The 15,519-nt window shown below is 38.2% G+C and overlaps 1 protein-coding gene across 1 annotated transcript in view; it reads left to right on the top strand.

The window, feature by feature from the left end:
* The first annotated feature begins 533 nt into the window (after positions 1-533).
* Positions 534-15,519, top strand: part of slco5a1b (solute carrier organic anion transporter family member 5A1b) — a 43,386-nt gene continuing 28,400 nt past the window's right edge. Inside the window, exons 1-2 of the mRNA XM_034132098.1 lie at positions 534-805; positions 13,564-13,614. Coding sequence (XP_033987989.1) covers positions 727-805; positions 13,564-13,614 — 130 coding nt within the window. The 5' untranslated portion in view covers positions 534-726. The remainder of the gene's footprint in view (positions 806-13,563; positions 13,615-15,519) is intronic.

Genomic DNA, 15,519 nt, shown 5'->3' with positions numbered 1-15,519 from the left:
TCTAAATGTCTTCAATGTGTTACTAAGTCTCAATGTGTTGAATGCATAAATGAAAGTTTGAAGAAGGAAATAAAACACATTAAAAGAAAAGTCATAAAAAAGAAAAGCTAACAGGTTGAGTTTGTAATCAATTGTGTTTCTATTTTCAAGATGTGAGATGACTCATCTTTCCTTAAACAGTGCATTTATTCGTGTGATTCATCAGTAATCACTGTTTTCACACACACATGTAAATATATCTATGTTCATTTTAATTCATTTATTATTTTATAGTTATTTTATCATTTTTAATTGTTATCTTTGATTGTATTAATCTGTGTGAATCTGCTGTTTTTCATTCTTCTTACCCTGTTGCTGTTAAACTACTGAATTTCCCCACGGGGATTAATAAAGGTCCATCTTGTCTATCTTATTTTATTTTATTTTTATTTTGGAAAATGCAACAACCCAATTTTCCAGACTTTTATTTTGAAAACCTTCCCCGGAAGTACCTTATCCAACCAAACCTGCCTTGACGCAGTTGGGTCTGATTCTCCTGAAGCAGAAACGCCCTGCCTCCTCTCTCCTCTCCTCCAACATCCATCCATCCCCGGCTCTCCTCTGCTCCTCTATCCGCCGAGCAGACACTCTGAGGCGGCCGGGAAACCAACCAAACCTCGGTGGAGGAGAGAGAAAATAAAATGGCCCTTTAAACACCTTGAGAGAATAAAAAAACCCAGAGGAGACATGGAGCCTTTTTCCTTCCTCCGCCTCCTCTTCCTCGTTTCCTTGAGCTGCTTCTCCACTGCTGCTGACAGGAGAATCGGTGAGTGGATTAAAGGAGAATTATGTTTAATAATTAGCTGCGTTTTTGTTAGTGTTTCTATCCCCTTCCTCGAAGCCATTTCTGCAGAAAACAACGACCCGAGGAGACCATTTCTGTTTCTGCTCTGTGTCAATATTTGTAGCTTCACCTGGAAAAACAAACACGGTGATCCTGGGATTTCTGCTGGAATAAACTGTGCAAATAAACCAGGAATAAGACAGGAATATCAGCGAAATAACACAGGAATATTAGGGAAATAAACCAGGAGCAGGATTTAAGGGGCTGCTGCGTGCAAAGGAGACCCTGTCAACATGTGAAGTGCAGGACGAGGCTGATACAGGAAAATGTGGATTTATTATATCAGAAAAAAAAGAATACAATAATAATTAATAATATCTTAGTAAAGATACAAATATTTGATGCAGAAAAATATAGGTAATACAATGCAGAAAATGTGTATACAATTATGTTTTAGGCCTATAAATACGATATATGAATTAAAAATAACATTTATTTATTTGAAGATTTACATACATTAAATAATTGAAATAATCAATTAGGAATAAAAACTATATACACATTAATAAAATACATCTTATATATGTTTTTATTATTAAGAATGACAAATAACATTTACACTGTACCAGAAAATATACAAATTAAAATAGATACATGTATAAATAATGTTATAGGTAAAATCAAAAAGAATATTATACTAAGTTAATTCATGAATTACAAAATGACAGTACCAGAAAATATACAATACAGTGTATATAAATGAATCATAAATATCCAAATTAAATGTACATCAAATATAGAAGTACTTTAATAAGTAATAATTATAATAATTATGTGAAAATGTATATAAATAAATCAATACATAAGATTAAATAAAATACAAATGATTGGGAGTCAGTTTATGAAAACATTAGGAACAGTACCAACTATGAAATAAAATACAAATAATTGTAGTTGTGTACACAAGCTTGTAAACAACAACAGGAAACACTGTGATGAGTGATGACATTAATGCAAAGAAATGAAAAATGATCTTACACACACACACACACACACACACACACACACACACACACACACACACACACACACACACACACACACACACACACACACTCCAATATCCAGTTATATGCTCAGAACAGAAGCAGCTATTGATCGGAAATGTAAAGTGTGTTAGTGTGTGTTTCTGCCTGTGTGTGTGTGTGTGTGTGTGTGTTTATTATCTCTCATGCACAGAGTTTATAAATAGCTGAAATGTAATATTCCCCGCTGATCTGAGATGCAGTCTGTGACATGACTGTTGCAGAAGAGGGTGAGAGGAAGAGGAGGAGGATGAAGCTGTGTTGGTGTGTGTGTGTGTGTGTGTGTGTGTGTGTGTGTGTGTGTGTGTGTGTGTGTGTGTGTGTGTGTGTGTGTGTGTGTGTGTGTGTGTGTGTGTGTGTGTGTGTGTGTGTGTGTGTGTGTGTGTGTGTGTGTGTGTGTGCGTGTGTGTTCATATTACATAACAAACATACAGAGAGTATGGCAGACTCTGAGCTGAGCAGAAAACAACAATACAATACCTTTATATTATTATCATAGTATTTTCCTATAAATTGTTGTGATACGTGATTAAATGATACAGACATCTTAGTGTGTTGTTGTTGTTGTTGTTGTTGAGTTGCAGCATAGTTTGGGCATCTGTGGTCAATAACAGGTTTATTTTGAAACTTCTGATCAGAACCGAAACCAGTCAGACTTTATTTTGAAAGCAGCTACGCAGAAAACTATTTTTTTAGTGAATGTCTCTTCACACTAAAATGGTCCTCAAGTCCTCTACTGTGGACATACTGTAACATTTCAATTACAACAAGTCTAAATTGCAAGATGTTTTATTTAACCCTGAATCGGCAGGAAATCACCAAAAAAAGGGAAATAGAAAGAAACTTTTTTTCTTGGTTCCCTGACTGGAAAAAATGCTGCTCCAAAAACAAGTAACTAATAATGAAAACAAGGTGTTCTCGCTTGGAATAAGTCAAACAAATCTGCCAGTAGAATAAGTGAACATTTGCTTGGTAAGATTTCCTGAAATAAGGTGGGATATTTATATAAATAACATCTTGTAATTAGCTGGGAAAACTTATTTTGAACTGTATTTCAATCAGGAGAGACTTCATTTGGTTTAAAGAACATTTATTGACACATGCCATATGATAAATGTTAAGTCTTTGGCGATTAGACCCCGATCCTGAAATCCTATATCTAAAGGGGGAAATGCAGCTGTGAGCATATAGGGAACCCCCCCAGGGTCTAGACACTGGTGATGATGCTGAAGATCTGGATTTGATGAGGAGATGGGATGAAGAGGAGGTGTGATGAGGTCTTTGGATTGGCTCTCCTGGCACTGGATAAGATGAAAGGAGGTGGATGGGGAGGAGGCGGGCGGCAGCATGAACACCTGAAATCACGCTGACAGCAGGAGAGAGGAGAACCATTTTAAAGTTTGGCTGCAGCACAGTGATTGGCTGCTGGAGATTGAGGTGAAATGTAATAGTTTAAAGAGACGCCCGTGATGAGCTGATTATAAGCAGCTGCGGAGTGAATGTATATATGTACCCAGTCTTGCGCTGAGCTTCATTTGACCAGGATCAGGAGATGTTGTGTTAAGAAGTAAGCCAGTAATACTCAATAGTGTTCTGCTTTCTGATGATTCATTAGTCGGTGTTTTTCCAATAGAAATGTAAAATCATCTGAGATACGACAAAATATGTTTTTAAGAGTCTTTGACTTAACAAGATGTCTAAAAACAAGACCTTATATCTCACTGCATCGTCACTTCTTAAGTTATCAGGCCTTATATCGAGTGTAAAGGCATATTCTGAATAGATATTAGACAGATATCCTCGTCAAGATTTACAGTTTTAGTTTTTAAAGGTTCTTACTTTAACTTTGTACATGTTTTTATGTTGGGATAAAGGTTTGTTTTTATGGCTGCTTGTACTGCAACGTTTTCCCAAGAGAACACATGATCACTTACATTAGGGTTTGGGTTGTATTCAAATGTACTGCATCTGGTATTCTGGGGGCAATGTAGTAAATGTTTAACTCAGAAATTAGGTTGGATTTTGTGTAGATGAGGTCTATTGATCATACATTTTCAAAAAGTAGAGTCAAACTTGTGGTAATAAGTAGGAATAGAGTTGCTTTAAAAAGGTGAAACATAGATTTGGTGATTAGTTATGCTGTATGCTTTAAAAATAGTGAAACCAGAAGGACAACATTTGATAGAAATGAACAAAATGATAAAGTCACAGGTGTCTCTTTTGTTCCCGTCAGCTCACACTGATTTGTGTTTATTGCACCTTTCACCGTGCACCTCTCTGAGGGACAGGTTGCTGGGATCTGACTCTCTGATTGGTCAGGTCTCTGAATCATTAACCCGAGCGGGGGAAGGTCACCGCTGTGTGACCGTAGCCATGGAAACAGTCATTAACATTTGACACCTGCTGATTGGTGGGAACTGAGGTGCACAGGACATGGATATGAAAAAAACACATTTCATTTGAAAAGTGCAGAAAATGTGTGAACAATTGTCATTTAAAAAAATATACAAAATGAATAATATAAATAAAAAAGCAACAGAATATTTAAAATAAACATTTTAATAAGATTAAAATAATAAAACAACTGGGAAAAATATGCAAATCAATCAAAAACCTCCCTTTGCATAGATTTTGCTGTGAAGATATCAAGTATATCAGTATGTAGTGTCTCTATTTTAAAGAGTCCTCTCCTGCTGATGTTCAGGTGTATATCAGTATGTAGTGTCTCTGCTTTAAAGAGTCCTCTCCTGCTGATGTTCAGGTGTATATCAGTATGTAGTGTCTCTACTTTAAAGAGTCCTCTCCTGTTGATGTTCAGGTGTATATCAGTATGTAGTGTCTCTACTTTAAAGAGTCCTCTCCTGCTGATGTTCAGGTGTATATCAGTATGTATTGTCTCTACTTTAAAGAGTCCTCTCCTGCTGATGTTCAGGTGTATATCAGTATGTAGTGTCTCTACTTTAAAGAGTCCTCTCCTGCTGATGTTCAGGTGTATATCAGTATGTATTGTCTCTACTTTAAAGAGTCCTCTCCTGCTGATGTTCAGGTGTATATCAGTATGTATTGTCTCTACTTTAAAGAGTCCTCTCCTGCTGATGTTCAGGTGTATATCAGTATGTAGTGTATCTACTTTAAAGAGTCCTCTCCTGCTGATGTTCAGGTGTATATCAGTATGTAGTGTCTCTACTTTAAAGAATCCTCTCCTGCTGATGTCCAGGTGTATATCAGTATGTAGTGTCTCTACTTTAAAGAGTCCTCTCCTGCTGATGTTCAGGTGTATATCAGTATGTAGTGTCTCTACTTTAAAGAGTCCTCTCCTGCTGATGTTCAGGTGTATATCAGTATGTAGTGTCTCTACTTTAAAGAGTCCTCTCCTGCTGATGTTCAGGTGTATATCAGTATGTAGTGTCTCTACTTTAAAGAATCCTCTCCTGCTGATGTCCAGGTGTATATCAGTATGTAGTGTCTCTACTTTAAAGAGTCCTCTCCTGCTGATGTTCAGGTGTATATCAGTATGTAGTGTCTCTACTTTAAAGAGTCCTCTCCTGCTGTTGTTCAGGTGTATATCAGTATGTAGTGACTCTATTTTAAAGAGTCCTCTCCTGCTGATGTTCAGGTGTATATCAGTACGTAGTGTCTCTATTTTAAAGAGTCCTCTCCTGCTGATGTTCAGGTGTATATCAGTATGTCGTGTCTCTACTTTAAAGAGTCCTCTCCTGCTGATGTTCAGGTGTATATCAGTATGTATTGTCTCTACTTTAAAGAGTCCTCTCCTGCTGATGTTCAGGTGTATATCAGTATGTAGTGTCTCTACTTTAAAGAGTCCTCTCCTGCTGATGTTCAGGTGTATATCAGTATGTAGTGTCTCTGTGTTGGAGCACATTACTGTAGAAGCTGAAGCTAACTTAACTTCTTTATAGACGTTATCTTTTCTAGTTCAAAATGTTTGTGAAAGTGTCAGGATATGATGTTAATGAAGCTACACTAAAAGCCTTATCTTTAACACAAGTTAAATTACATACAAACGCCAATAATCACCCAATTAACACCCACAACATGTAATTAAAAAACCCCACACAGAACTACAAGAGATTTATTGTAGCTCAATAAAACTGTATCTTGGATTGTCAACACATGCTGTGGTCGTCACGCTAAACTCCGAAACATAATGAAGGCAGGCAGCGTTTGATTTGAGAGCTACAGTCAAAGAAAGCGCTGCAAACAAAGACCACCAGATGTATGGATCAATGCTGTGGTTTTGAACAATCGGTGTTAGAAAGGAACATGAGAGGAAAGACATAACGGGACGAAGGAGGAGGTTGTTGTTGTCGCTGGAGGGACTTTTTTCCTCTTACACCTTTTAATTGAGAAATGGATTTCCACCCGGCTCTGCTGCGAGAAATAGAAATCATCAAATGCAGACTTTGCCTCCAAATCCTTCCTTTGGCGTTAAATTGTTAGGTGGCGTTGTTGTTGTCGTGACTGATCGTTTCTCAGAGCCCAAACTAATTGGATTGCCGTCCTTTTTCAAAAACCAAGGGACTTTCACTTCACATATACACATTCAATTAGGAAAGACCCTTTCTGATCAGCCATGGGGAAAACCTGAAAGTGAGTCAGCCTTCAGAAGGATAAAAATAACTCTACAAAAGAAAGGGAAGGCTTTTGTCCTTCAGTCTGAGACCCCGACCTGTTATCAACTTTCCAGAGATGTCAACAAAACACAGATAACATTGTGTGGTGGAGAAGGTTAGAGCTGAATGGGGAAGGAAATGATGAAAGTAATTTGTTTTAAACGACACAGAAGGACATCGTGTTGTTGTGACAGTAAGATATAGAGAGTGGAGGACAAGAGACAAACAACAACTAATCTAAATATCTATATACTACTATAACACTTGATTGACTGTTTGCTAAACAAAGCTAAGTAATCATAAGAGCAGTATTTACGCCAGTTACTTATTCATTTTTGACATGGATGCTCATTCAACAACAGACAGAATGTAGCCTACTGTAAAATCCCAATTTAACTAATATCTTAGCTAGACTCAAGCTTTTTAATGTATCTTAACAGAACAATAAACTGTATTTTGAATTTCGACAGACTATAACTGGATAACAGAATGGCTGAATTGACATTTCCAATTTCAAACTCTTCATGGAAGTATACTGAAGGGTTTTAAGGTCAATGAAATCATTTAACTTTATATGTCAAGGTGACCAAGTCGGGAACATTAAAGGTGGGGTAGGTAAGTTTGAGAAACCGGCTCGAGATACACTTGTTGTTATATTCCATGGAATGCTCCTAACATCCCGATAGCAATGAATATCTGAAGTGCTTTGACTAAAAATCCATAAATAAATATCATCTGTGGAAGCTGTAGTACTGTAAAAAGCACGACCAATCATTTTAGCCGGCCCGGCTAAAATAACTGGATGGCCTACCTGCCTGTCAGCCTTCCATCTGTGCACAAACTTATCTCGTGCCCTCATTGGTCATGTGCGCGTTCGTGTGTGTTGGAGGAGGGGCTCTGTAAGGAAGTGGCAGATTTTTTCCGGCTGTGTATTTTCAAATTCTAGCGCACTCGAGCTGGTTTCTCCAAAATTACCTACCCCACCTTTAAATAATCTAAATATCTATGTAACACTATAACACTTGATTGACTGTTTGCTGAACTCCCAAATTGTAATCCACCAAACAAAGCGTAATCAAACCTAAGAGCAGTATTTACGCTAGTTAGTTATTCATTTATTTGACATGGATGCTCATTCAACAATATACACATGTAGCCTACTGTAAAATCCTAATTGAGCTAATGCTTAGCTATATGCTAAATAGCTACATGTAGTAAATTATCTCAAATACACACATAATATACAAAAAAAAACACAGTATACCATTGCCAGTGTATCAGTATTGACAGTTGTGGCATTTTATTATCCATTACAAAACAATAAAACACAAAACAAAATAAGAATGAAAGAAACGTTAGCATTAAAGTTAGCATGCCTGGCTAAGTAGCTTACTACCTACAGTTCAGTATTAGTTGTATCTGTTATTTCCAATGCCATTGACTGGAGTTTTGAAATAACCATGTTATTCTTTAGGAGGACTTTGCAGGTCAGATTACAACAGTTTTTGTTCACAGATCCACTATTTAGGAAGCTGAGCTTGGATGCTACGTATATCCGACTTTAAGCTAACGTTAACTGCTCTGTTGTGGTTTACGTTCCTCGGTTATTTGCCTACATTTCTCCTTAAAGGTGAGACATATTGCTTGATTGAAAAGCGTTTCAGCATCAATTAAGAGTAAATAACACTTTAGGAATATATCACAGAGCTACATTTAGCTAGCTAGCTACTGTTGATGAATTAGCCTTTTGATTCGGCCACTTTGAATCCACTTTAGCACTCACAAGAGATTCATTTAAGGCTTGTTGATAAGGAAAAATGTTTGTTAAATATATAAACAAGGTTATATCTCATGTAGAGATTAAAAAGATTTAAGGCTTTTTCTGAGAGATTTTTAGATATTTGGTGCAAAAACGTTCAGCATGTTCATGGTAGGACTGTTTTGACTAATTAAGTAATTGTATTTGATAGTAACAGTTCAACTTAATAAATATAACTATACAACACATGATGTAAAAATGCCAGTGTTAGCAAAAATGCACATTTCGATGCCTTGTGCGTAGGCAGGTAACATAATCAGAAACATTACACTACATTTTTACATGTAAGTGCACTTTTTCCAAGCTTTTTAATGTATTTTAACAGAAAATAAACTGTATTTTGAATATTTTCAGACCATAACAGGATTACAGAATGACCCATTCTTTATGTTTCGAGTCAATTCTCCTCATGGATGTTTACTAAAAGTTTTTAAGGTCAATTAAATCATTTAACTATATATGTCAAGGTGACCACGTCCGGAACATTTGGACTTTCCCTCAGGAACAACAGGTGTGTGATGCAAACAGACAGATGGCATCCTGGGATATGTAGTTCCCTTTATTGTCGGCACAGCTTGTAATGTTCCTGCCAGGAGGCATTAAAGCTGCTCTCTGCTCACAGGGGGAAGCTGATTGAAATTCCTAAAGTTCCTCCTGCTTCACCGGCTCTCTGTTGCTCCCCAGCGCAAAACTGCAACCTATTTCACACTCTGCTGCCGAAAGGAAGGAGGGTTTTACAACTCAGGGTGGCAGCAGAAGTCCAGAAGTAGCACACAGTCATCTTCCATATCCTCCACTTTCTACTGGCTGGAGAAGAGCTGTTATCTGGATGTGAAACCCTAACCCTTTTTATTTTGAATTTAATCCTCTTAATAGTCATTTCTTGATCATTTTGGATCACAGTGAAGTTTCTTTAAAGTGGACCTATCACGCTATTTTTAGAATATGCATTTGGTTTTTAAATGCTATGATTCCCTTTTAGTTGTAAGCCTCTGAGTATTGTTCATGGCATTTATATTGTTGTTGTTGTTGTGCTGTTTTGCAGAAATTGGCCCCAAAGCTGCTGTAATGAAGCTCTGACTCTTTGTAAACGGCTTTTTCTGTCTCTCATGTTCCTGCTTTTTAACAAGAAAAACTGGCGTAATAACGGCATGTCTTCCACAGAGATGTAAACAAACACAGCCTCGGGTGATCCTGCCTTTAATTACACCACAACAACAAACAAAAGGAAAATACAGGAAACACGACACGAGCTGAAAGCAAATGACTTCACTCTGATCTGTCTTCGTTAGAGACCCACTGCATTCTGGGTAAAAAAGACATGAGGTATTGGAGATGTAGCTCAAAGCTTGAAAGCATATTCAGATCAGAGGCCTGTACTACGAAGCCGGTTCAACCTAACTTGGATATGTTGGAGTTAGCCGGTTGGCCCAATCCAAAACATACGCGCTCTCGCTAAACGGTCCTACGACGCGGGTTATCAAGTGGATCGCTCAAGCCAGCCGTGTCCTATCTAGTTAGGTGCGCGTTCACATGAAAGGGGTGGTATTTGGAGCATTCGACCAATCACTAACATGGACAAGCGTACTGACAGCGCAGCGTCATACTTCCTGAATGAAAAGTGAACTATAATATTAGTCAAATATGAAGAAGTTAAACTTTAAACATCCATGACTTAAACACTTTATCCAGGATAAAAGCCACATAGCTGCACCTGCAAGGTGAATACAGCTGGTAAAAGAAAAAGTGTTTGAATGCGTACATTAACAGGTTTATGAAATCACTGCCCCGTCTAAGAAACGATCTGACTTTAATTACATTTGACTCGAGTGTTTCGTCAACTTAATGTGTTGCTTAAAATAATACTTCTGCATACAGTATGTGACACTGTGAGTGTTGCACGGCCAGATACGGCTCAAGAAGCTGACTCGGATAAGGAAATATATGATACATTATGATGTGATATGATATGAATGATAATGGGACACATCGACGTCTGCACTCACAGTGCCGCGGACTGTACTTAATGTTACTCTGATCCGGTTACTTATGTTGTGGCAGATATTTAAGTAAGCTTTCTTAACGCTAATATTATAATAGTCAGATTGCTCTGAAGATGGGAGGGGATATTCTATTAATTTTCCCGTTCACACAGATTTCTGCAAAAATATTGAGCTTTTCTTTTCTGTTTTCAGTTGTTTGGCAATTTAACCTTTGTTGGCACAACATAATATCAAATACAAACATTTAAAATAACTTAATATCTATGTAGTTTGTTTGTTTGTAGCCTTTATTTAACCAGGTTAAAAAATCCCATTGAGATCAACGATCTCTTTTTCAAGGGAGACCTGCGGTACATTAGTTACACATAAAAACAAACAGAAAACAAAAGGACATCACAACATAATTACAGGGGTATACATTAGCAACCTATTTACATTTACAGGTATTCAATAACATTTCATCCAGCCGTGCTTTAAAACGATGCAAGGGAATCAAAATGCTCAGTTTCAATATTTTTTGCATGGTGTTCCAAGCCAGAGGAGCAGCGCACATAAAAGCTTTTTTTAGCTAGTTATCCAAGAAAATCAAGTGAATGCCACAGTCTTAATATTGTACAATTCCAGTGTCCTTGTCACTGTCTGATCCCTGCAAGGCAAGTGTCGCCATGGTTACAGCATCCCATCATAATGCTGGGTTCAGCTGGTGCTTGCCGGAGCATTTCCCTCGCGCGCGCGTGTGAGTGTGTCTGTGTCTGTGTCTGTGTCTGTGTGTGTGTGTGTGTCTGTGTCTGTGTCTGTGTCTGTGTGTGTGTGTGTGTCTGTGTCTGTGTCTGTGTCTGTGTCTGTGTCTGTGTGTGTGTGTGTGTGTGTGTGTGTGTGTGTGTGTGTGTTGTGTGTGTGTGTGTGTGTGTGTGTGTGTGTGTGTGTGTGTGTGTGTGTGTGTGTGTGTGTGTGTGTGTGTGTGTGTGTGTGTGTGTGTGTGTGTCAGAGTAGTCGTAGTAGTAGTAGAATACTGACTTAAATAAAATGACGGTGGAAAAAACTGTATGAGGTTTATCAGAGGAGACTCATCTCTACTGTAAGTGAATGCATGTTTATTGACAAGAGGATGACAGGATGTGAATATTGTTTGATGAGTTGCTATTAGATATATTTTAAAGTAGAGGTGTAGCTGTAAGGAAGGTGTAACCAAATTGCCTGACATTACAGCCGACGGCGGCAGAGACGAGAACAGATTGGAAGTATGATAGCAGCTAAATGATTGGCTGTTGAAGATCGTATCAAAATAGTTGGTTAACCAAAACATCCATTATCAGCATCAGTAGCTGGAGAGAGAATTGAGAAAGGTTGTCCTCCAGATTCAACGATCACTGGGCTTCATTCAGTGGTAATTGAAGTAAAGGCTGAAGTAGAAGTAGTAGTGCCAGTAGAAGTATCTGGCCTCTATAGATAGTAGTGGTTTGAGTGGAAATGATAGAAGTAGATTACTGTAAATATGTAATATGAAAGTAGGTAACTAATTGTATGTTGTGTTATTATATCAGCAGTTGTAGTTGTAGTAGATTTAGACGTAGAATTGGATGAGTTTAAACAGTTAGCCATGATCAGAGAGGTTGCAAAACATAAAGTGCATATTGCGTATTATATTAAACATACTGCCTTTTTGGTTAAAGCCTTATTAAATAAATAAAAAAGACCTCTCAATTCATCCAAGTGGACGATAGGAAAAAACACAAATAAAGTCCGGCACTTTTCTGCTTTGATTTTAATTATTTTTTTAAACCTAGAGGCATGCAAGGCGCTCGTGCACAAAACGTCAAATGCTTACCAACCATTAGGAGCAACAAGCTTCAAGCCGCCCCGAGCTGCTAAAAACTGCTCAGTCTGATCAGAGTTTTAGTATCTGTAGGCTAGAAGATGTAGTAGTTATTTTAAAAGCTATATAAAGGATGGTAGTAGGAGATTAAGATCAATGTGTAAAACTCAAACTAACCTCAGAGTCCTTTATCTGCTGCCACAATCAAACAGCATCAGTTTTTAGCACCGGAGCTTTTGTGTAGCAGCCAGGAAAGAACATTTCATGTATGTACTGGCCACCAGGGGGCCGCAGATTCACTTGGAACACACACACACACAAATTGCATGTATTGTATGTAATTGTAGTTGTCTAACTTGAACCTAGCTAAGACACTCTGCTGTTCCTCCCCTCCCACTGAAATTATGAATGTAAGGCGTATAGTAATCATAGATCACACGGCAGGGTCCGTGACGGTTTGTTTTCATCTGATTTCAAATAAACAAAGTCTTGGTTTTTAGAATATTAAACTTGTTTCGCCAAATTCAGATGATAAATACAACTTTTAAGCTTGTAAAGGCATAATTACAGGCGGCAACTTAACGTCACAGCAGGCATAACAACAGCCGGTGTTTCTTGTGAGTGTTTCCCCGGGAAACAAACACAATACACACACACGCGTCACAGATTATTTTGCGGTATTTGGCTGCCGAACGAAATCATGTACGCAGCTCGCAACGTAACTAGGAGTCTAGTGGACGGCATCAGTACTACAAGTTTTATTAATTACGTTGTCTATAAATTAATCTGAGGGCCGCAAAAAGAGGAGGTGGGGGCCGCCATTTGCCCATCCCTGGTCTATATGCTATAAATACCTGTAAAAAGGACAAACACATTCTCTAAAGCTACAGGCGCAGAAACGTCCTTTAACTGTGTGTAGAAATATGTGTGTGAAGAAGTGATATACGCTGCCAGATCTCCTGTAAGTGGAACAGGATAAAATATTGCTGACTCACATTTAAAGCTTCCCTCTGAACCCAGTGTAAACTCTGGATAAATGCAAGCTTTAATGGACTTTCCATTGTCCTTTTTTCAAGATGTTCTCAAATGTCACCGAGATATTATGGAGATGACATGAATCTGGTTTGTTGTTCTCATGTAAAAATAGTCAACAAAAAGTCCTCACTACTTTTGGATAGTCTACAGAAAGGGGACGATTGCTTTGCGTTTACTAAAAGTCAACTTTAACACACCTGGATTCATTTACTGCTAACTCTTAGGCTAACTCTCGATTACTACTGTATTTATATTATTTATTTTAAGATGGAAATTGGCTTTAATTGTTTAAAATGGTGACGTGCCAACCTGCTAACAGTTTGTCGTTTTCCTGTTTTTCTGTAACAGGTTGCCTGTTTGAGAACGAGCTGTGTTCAACGTATGAAGTCTGCGTCAACGGTGAGATGACACACACACACACACACACACACACACACACACACACACACACACACACACACACACACACACACACACACACACAGTAAATGATGCAGTGAATCAGGTGAGAAAGAGACTTCTATTAACGGTAATAAATAGTGACCAGGTTTTGTCAAACTTATTGTCCAAACCATGTACTGTATAGCTACGTTTCTCCAGATCTAATCCCAGCATCTGAACCACTGTTTTAAAGGCGTATCTGTGCAATAAAAGTGTCTAAAACATGCAGAATGATTGCGGAATCAGTTTCTCTCTCTCTCTCTCTCTCTCTCTCTCTCTCTCTCTCTCTCTCTCTCTCTCTCTCGCTCGCTCGCTCGCTCGCTCGCTCTCTCTCTCTCTCTCTCTCTCTCTCTCTCTCTCTCGCATCAAGAGAAAGGAAACCCCTGCTGAGAATCAACCCAGAATACAAAATTCCCCCAAAAAACGTGAAAGTCCATCACAGAAAAATAAATGGGTTATTTCCCAGCGTTTTCTACTCTATTTTATCTGTATTTTATTTGTGTTCGGTGCAGGAAAAAGATTTCACTTATCATCATCTCTACAGGAAAAGACAGAGAGCAGCCAGATAGTAATGAGTATTATAATCTTATTTAGCAGGGTCTGTCAGCTGCAGCAGGTGGTTTCTGACCTGCTTCCTGACGTGTGTGTGTGTGTGTGTGTGTGTCTGTGTGTGTGTGTGTGTGTGTGTGTGTGTGTGTGTGTGTGTGTGGTGTGTGTGTGTGTGTGTGTGTGTGTGTGTGTGTGTGTGTGTGTGTGTGTGTGTGTGTGTGTGTGTGTGTGTGTGTGTGTGTGTGTGTGTGTGTGTGTGTGTGTGTGTGTGTGTGTGTGTGTGTGTGTTATAGGCTGAGTGTGTTTGTCCTGCATTCATTAGCCGGGTCGTTTCCTGTGTGCACGATGTCCTTTTTGAAATGTAATCTGATGCCGACAGTAGAAAACAAGGTCTGTGAGAGAATCATGTCGTCAGCTGTGAGGTTTATTTTGTATCCGTCTGTGTTGTGACGCCTTCAGGTGACCTTGTTTTGCTTTGATGGAGTAAAAAAAAAAGTGTAGACAGCTTTTGTTTGGATGGTTGTTCAGCTGCTGCTCACACTTCGTCTGCTATCAAATTGAATATAAATATGAGGAAGTGAAAACACTCCAGTGCAGTCAGGACTCTACTGTTTTATATCAGAATCAGAATTCCTTTTTTCATCCCAAACTGAAAAAACGTTACCTAGTTTTCAGTTGATTTATTAATTAAACGTAATATTATTGCTTAAAACTAACCTAATACCAGAGGTGGGAGTAAGTCCTACATGTGCAAGTCATGAGCAAGTCTCAAGTCTTGACCTACAAGTATCAAGCAAGTCCCAAGTCACTGTGGTGAGAGTCAAGCAAGTCAAGTCAAGTCATTGCTCAGGTCAAGCAAGTCAAGTCAAGTCATTGCTCAGGTCAAGCAAGTCAAGTCAAGTCATACGAAATTCTGATGAATAAGCCCAGTTTCCGCATTTAAATCAGACAGTTGTTATGAAAATGGATTTAACCCACACTGGGTTACATACAGTTAATCATTTGAAATCGAATTTAGACCGATGACAATCATATTAGATTCATATTAACCCTAGAGCTGCAGACAATATAGCTAGGACTCAAAAAGTCTGTTCAAAAAGGCAGAATTCCAGGTAAGAAAATCATATATGGCATTTGCCATTACACATATTTAATTTAAATGTCTGTTAACACTAGAACCGCCAACAGCGTCAGCTCCTACATAGATATCATTTTCCAATCATTTAATTTGTTCCTCTTCATAATTTCCTTATAAACTAAGTAGGACGATTTAAAACTCACTTAATTGGGTTAATTTAGAAATTGCTTCAGTTT

The sequence above is a fragment of the Trematomus bernacchii genome, unplaced genomic scaffold (genome assembly GCF_902827165.1).
Source record: "Trematomus bernacchii unplaced genomic scaffold, fTreBer1.1, whole genome shotgun sequence".
NCBI lineage: Eukaryota > Metazoa > Chordata > Actinopteri > Perciformes > Nototheniidae > Trematomus > Trematomus bernacchii.
This window is presented reverse-complemented; position numbering and strand designations above follow the sequence as displayed.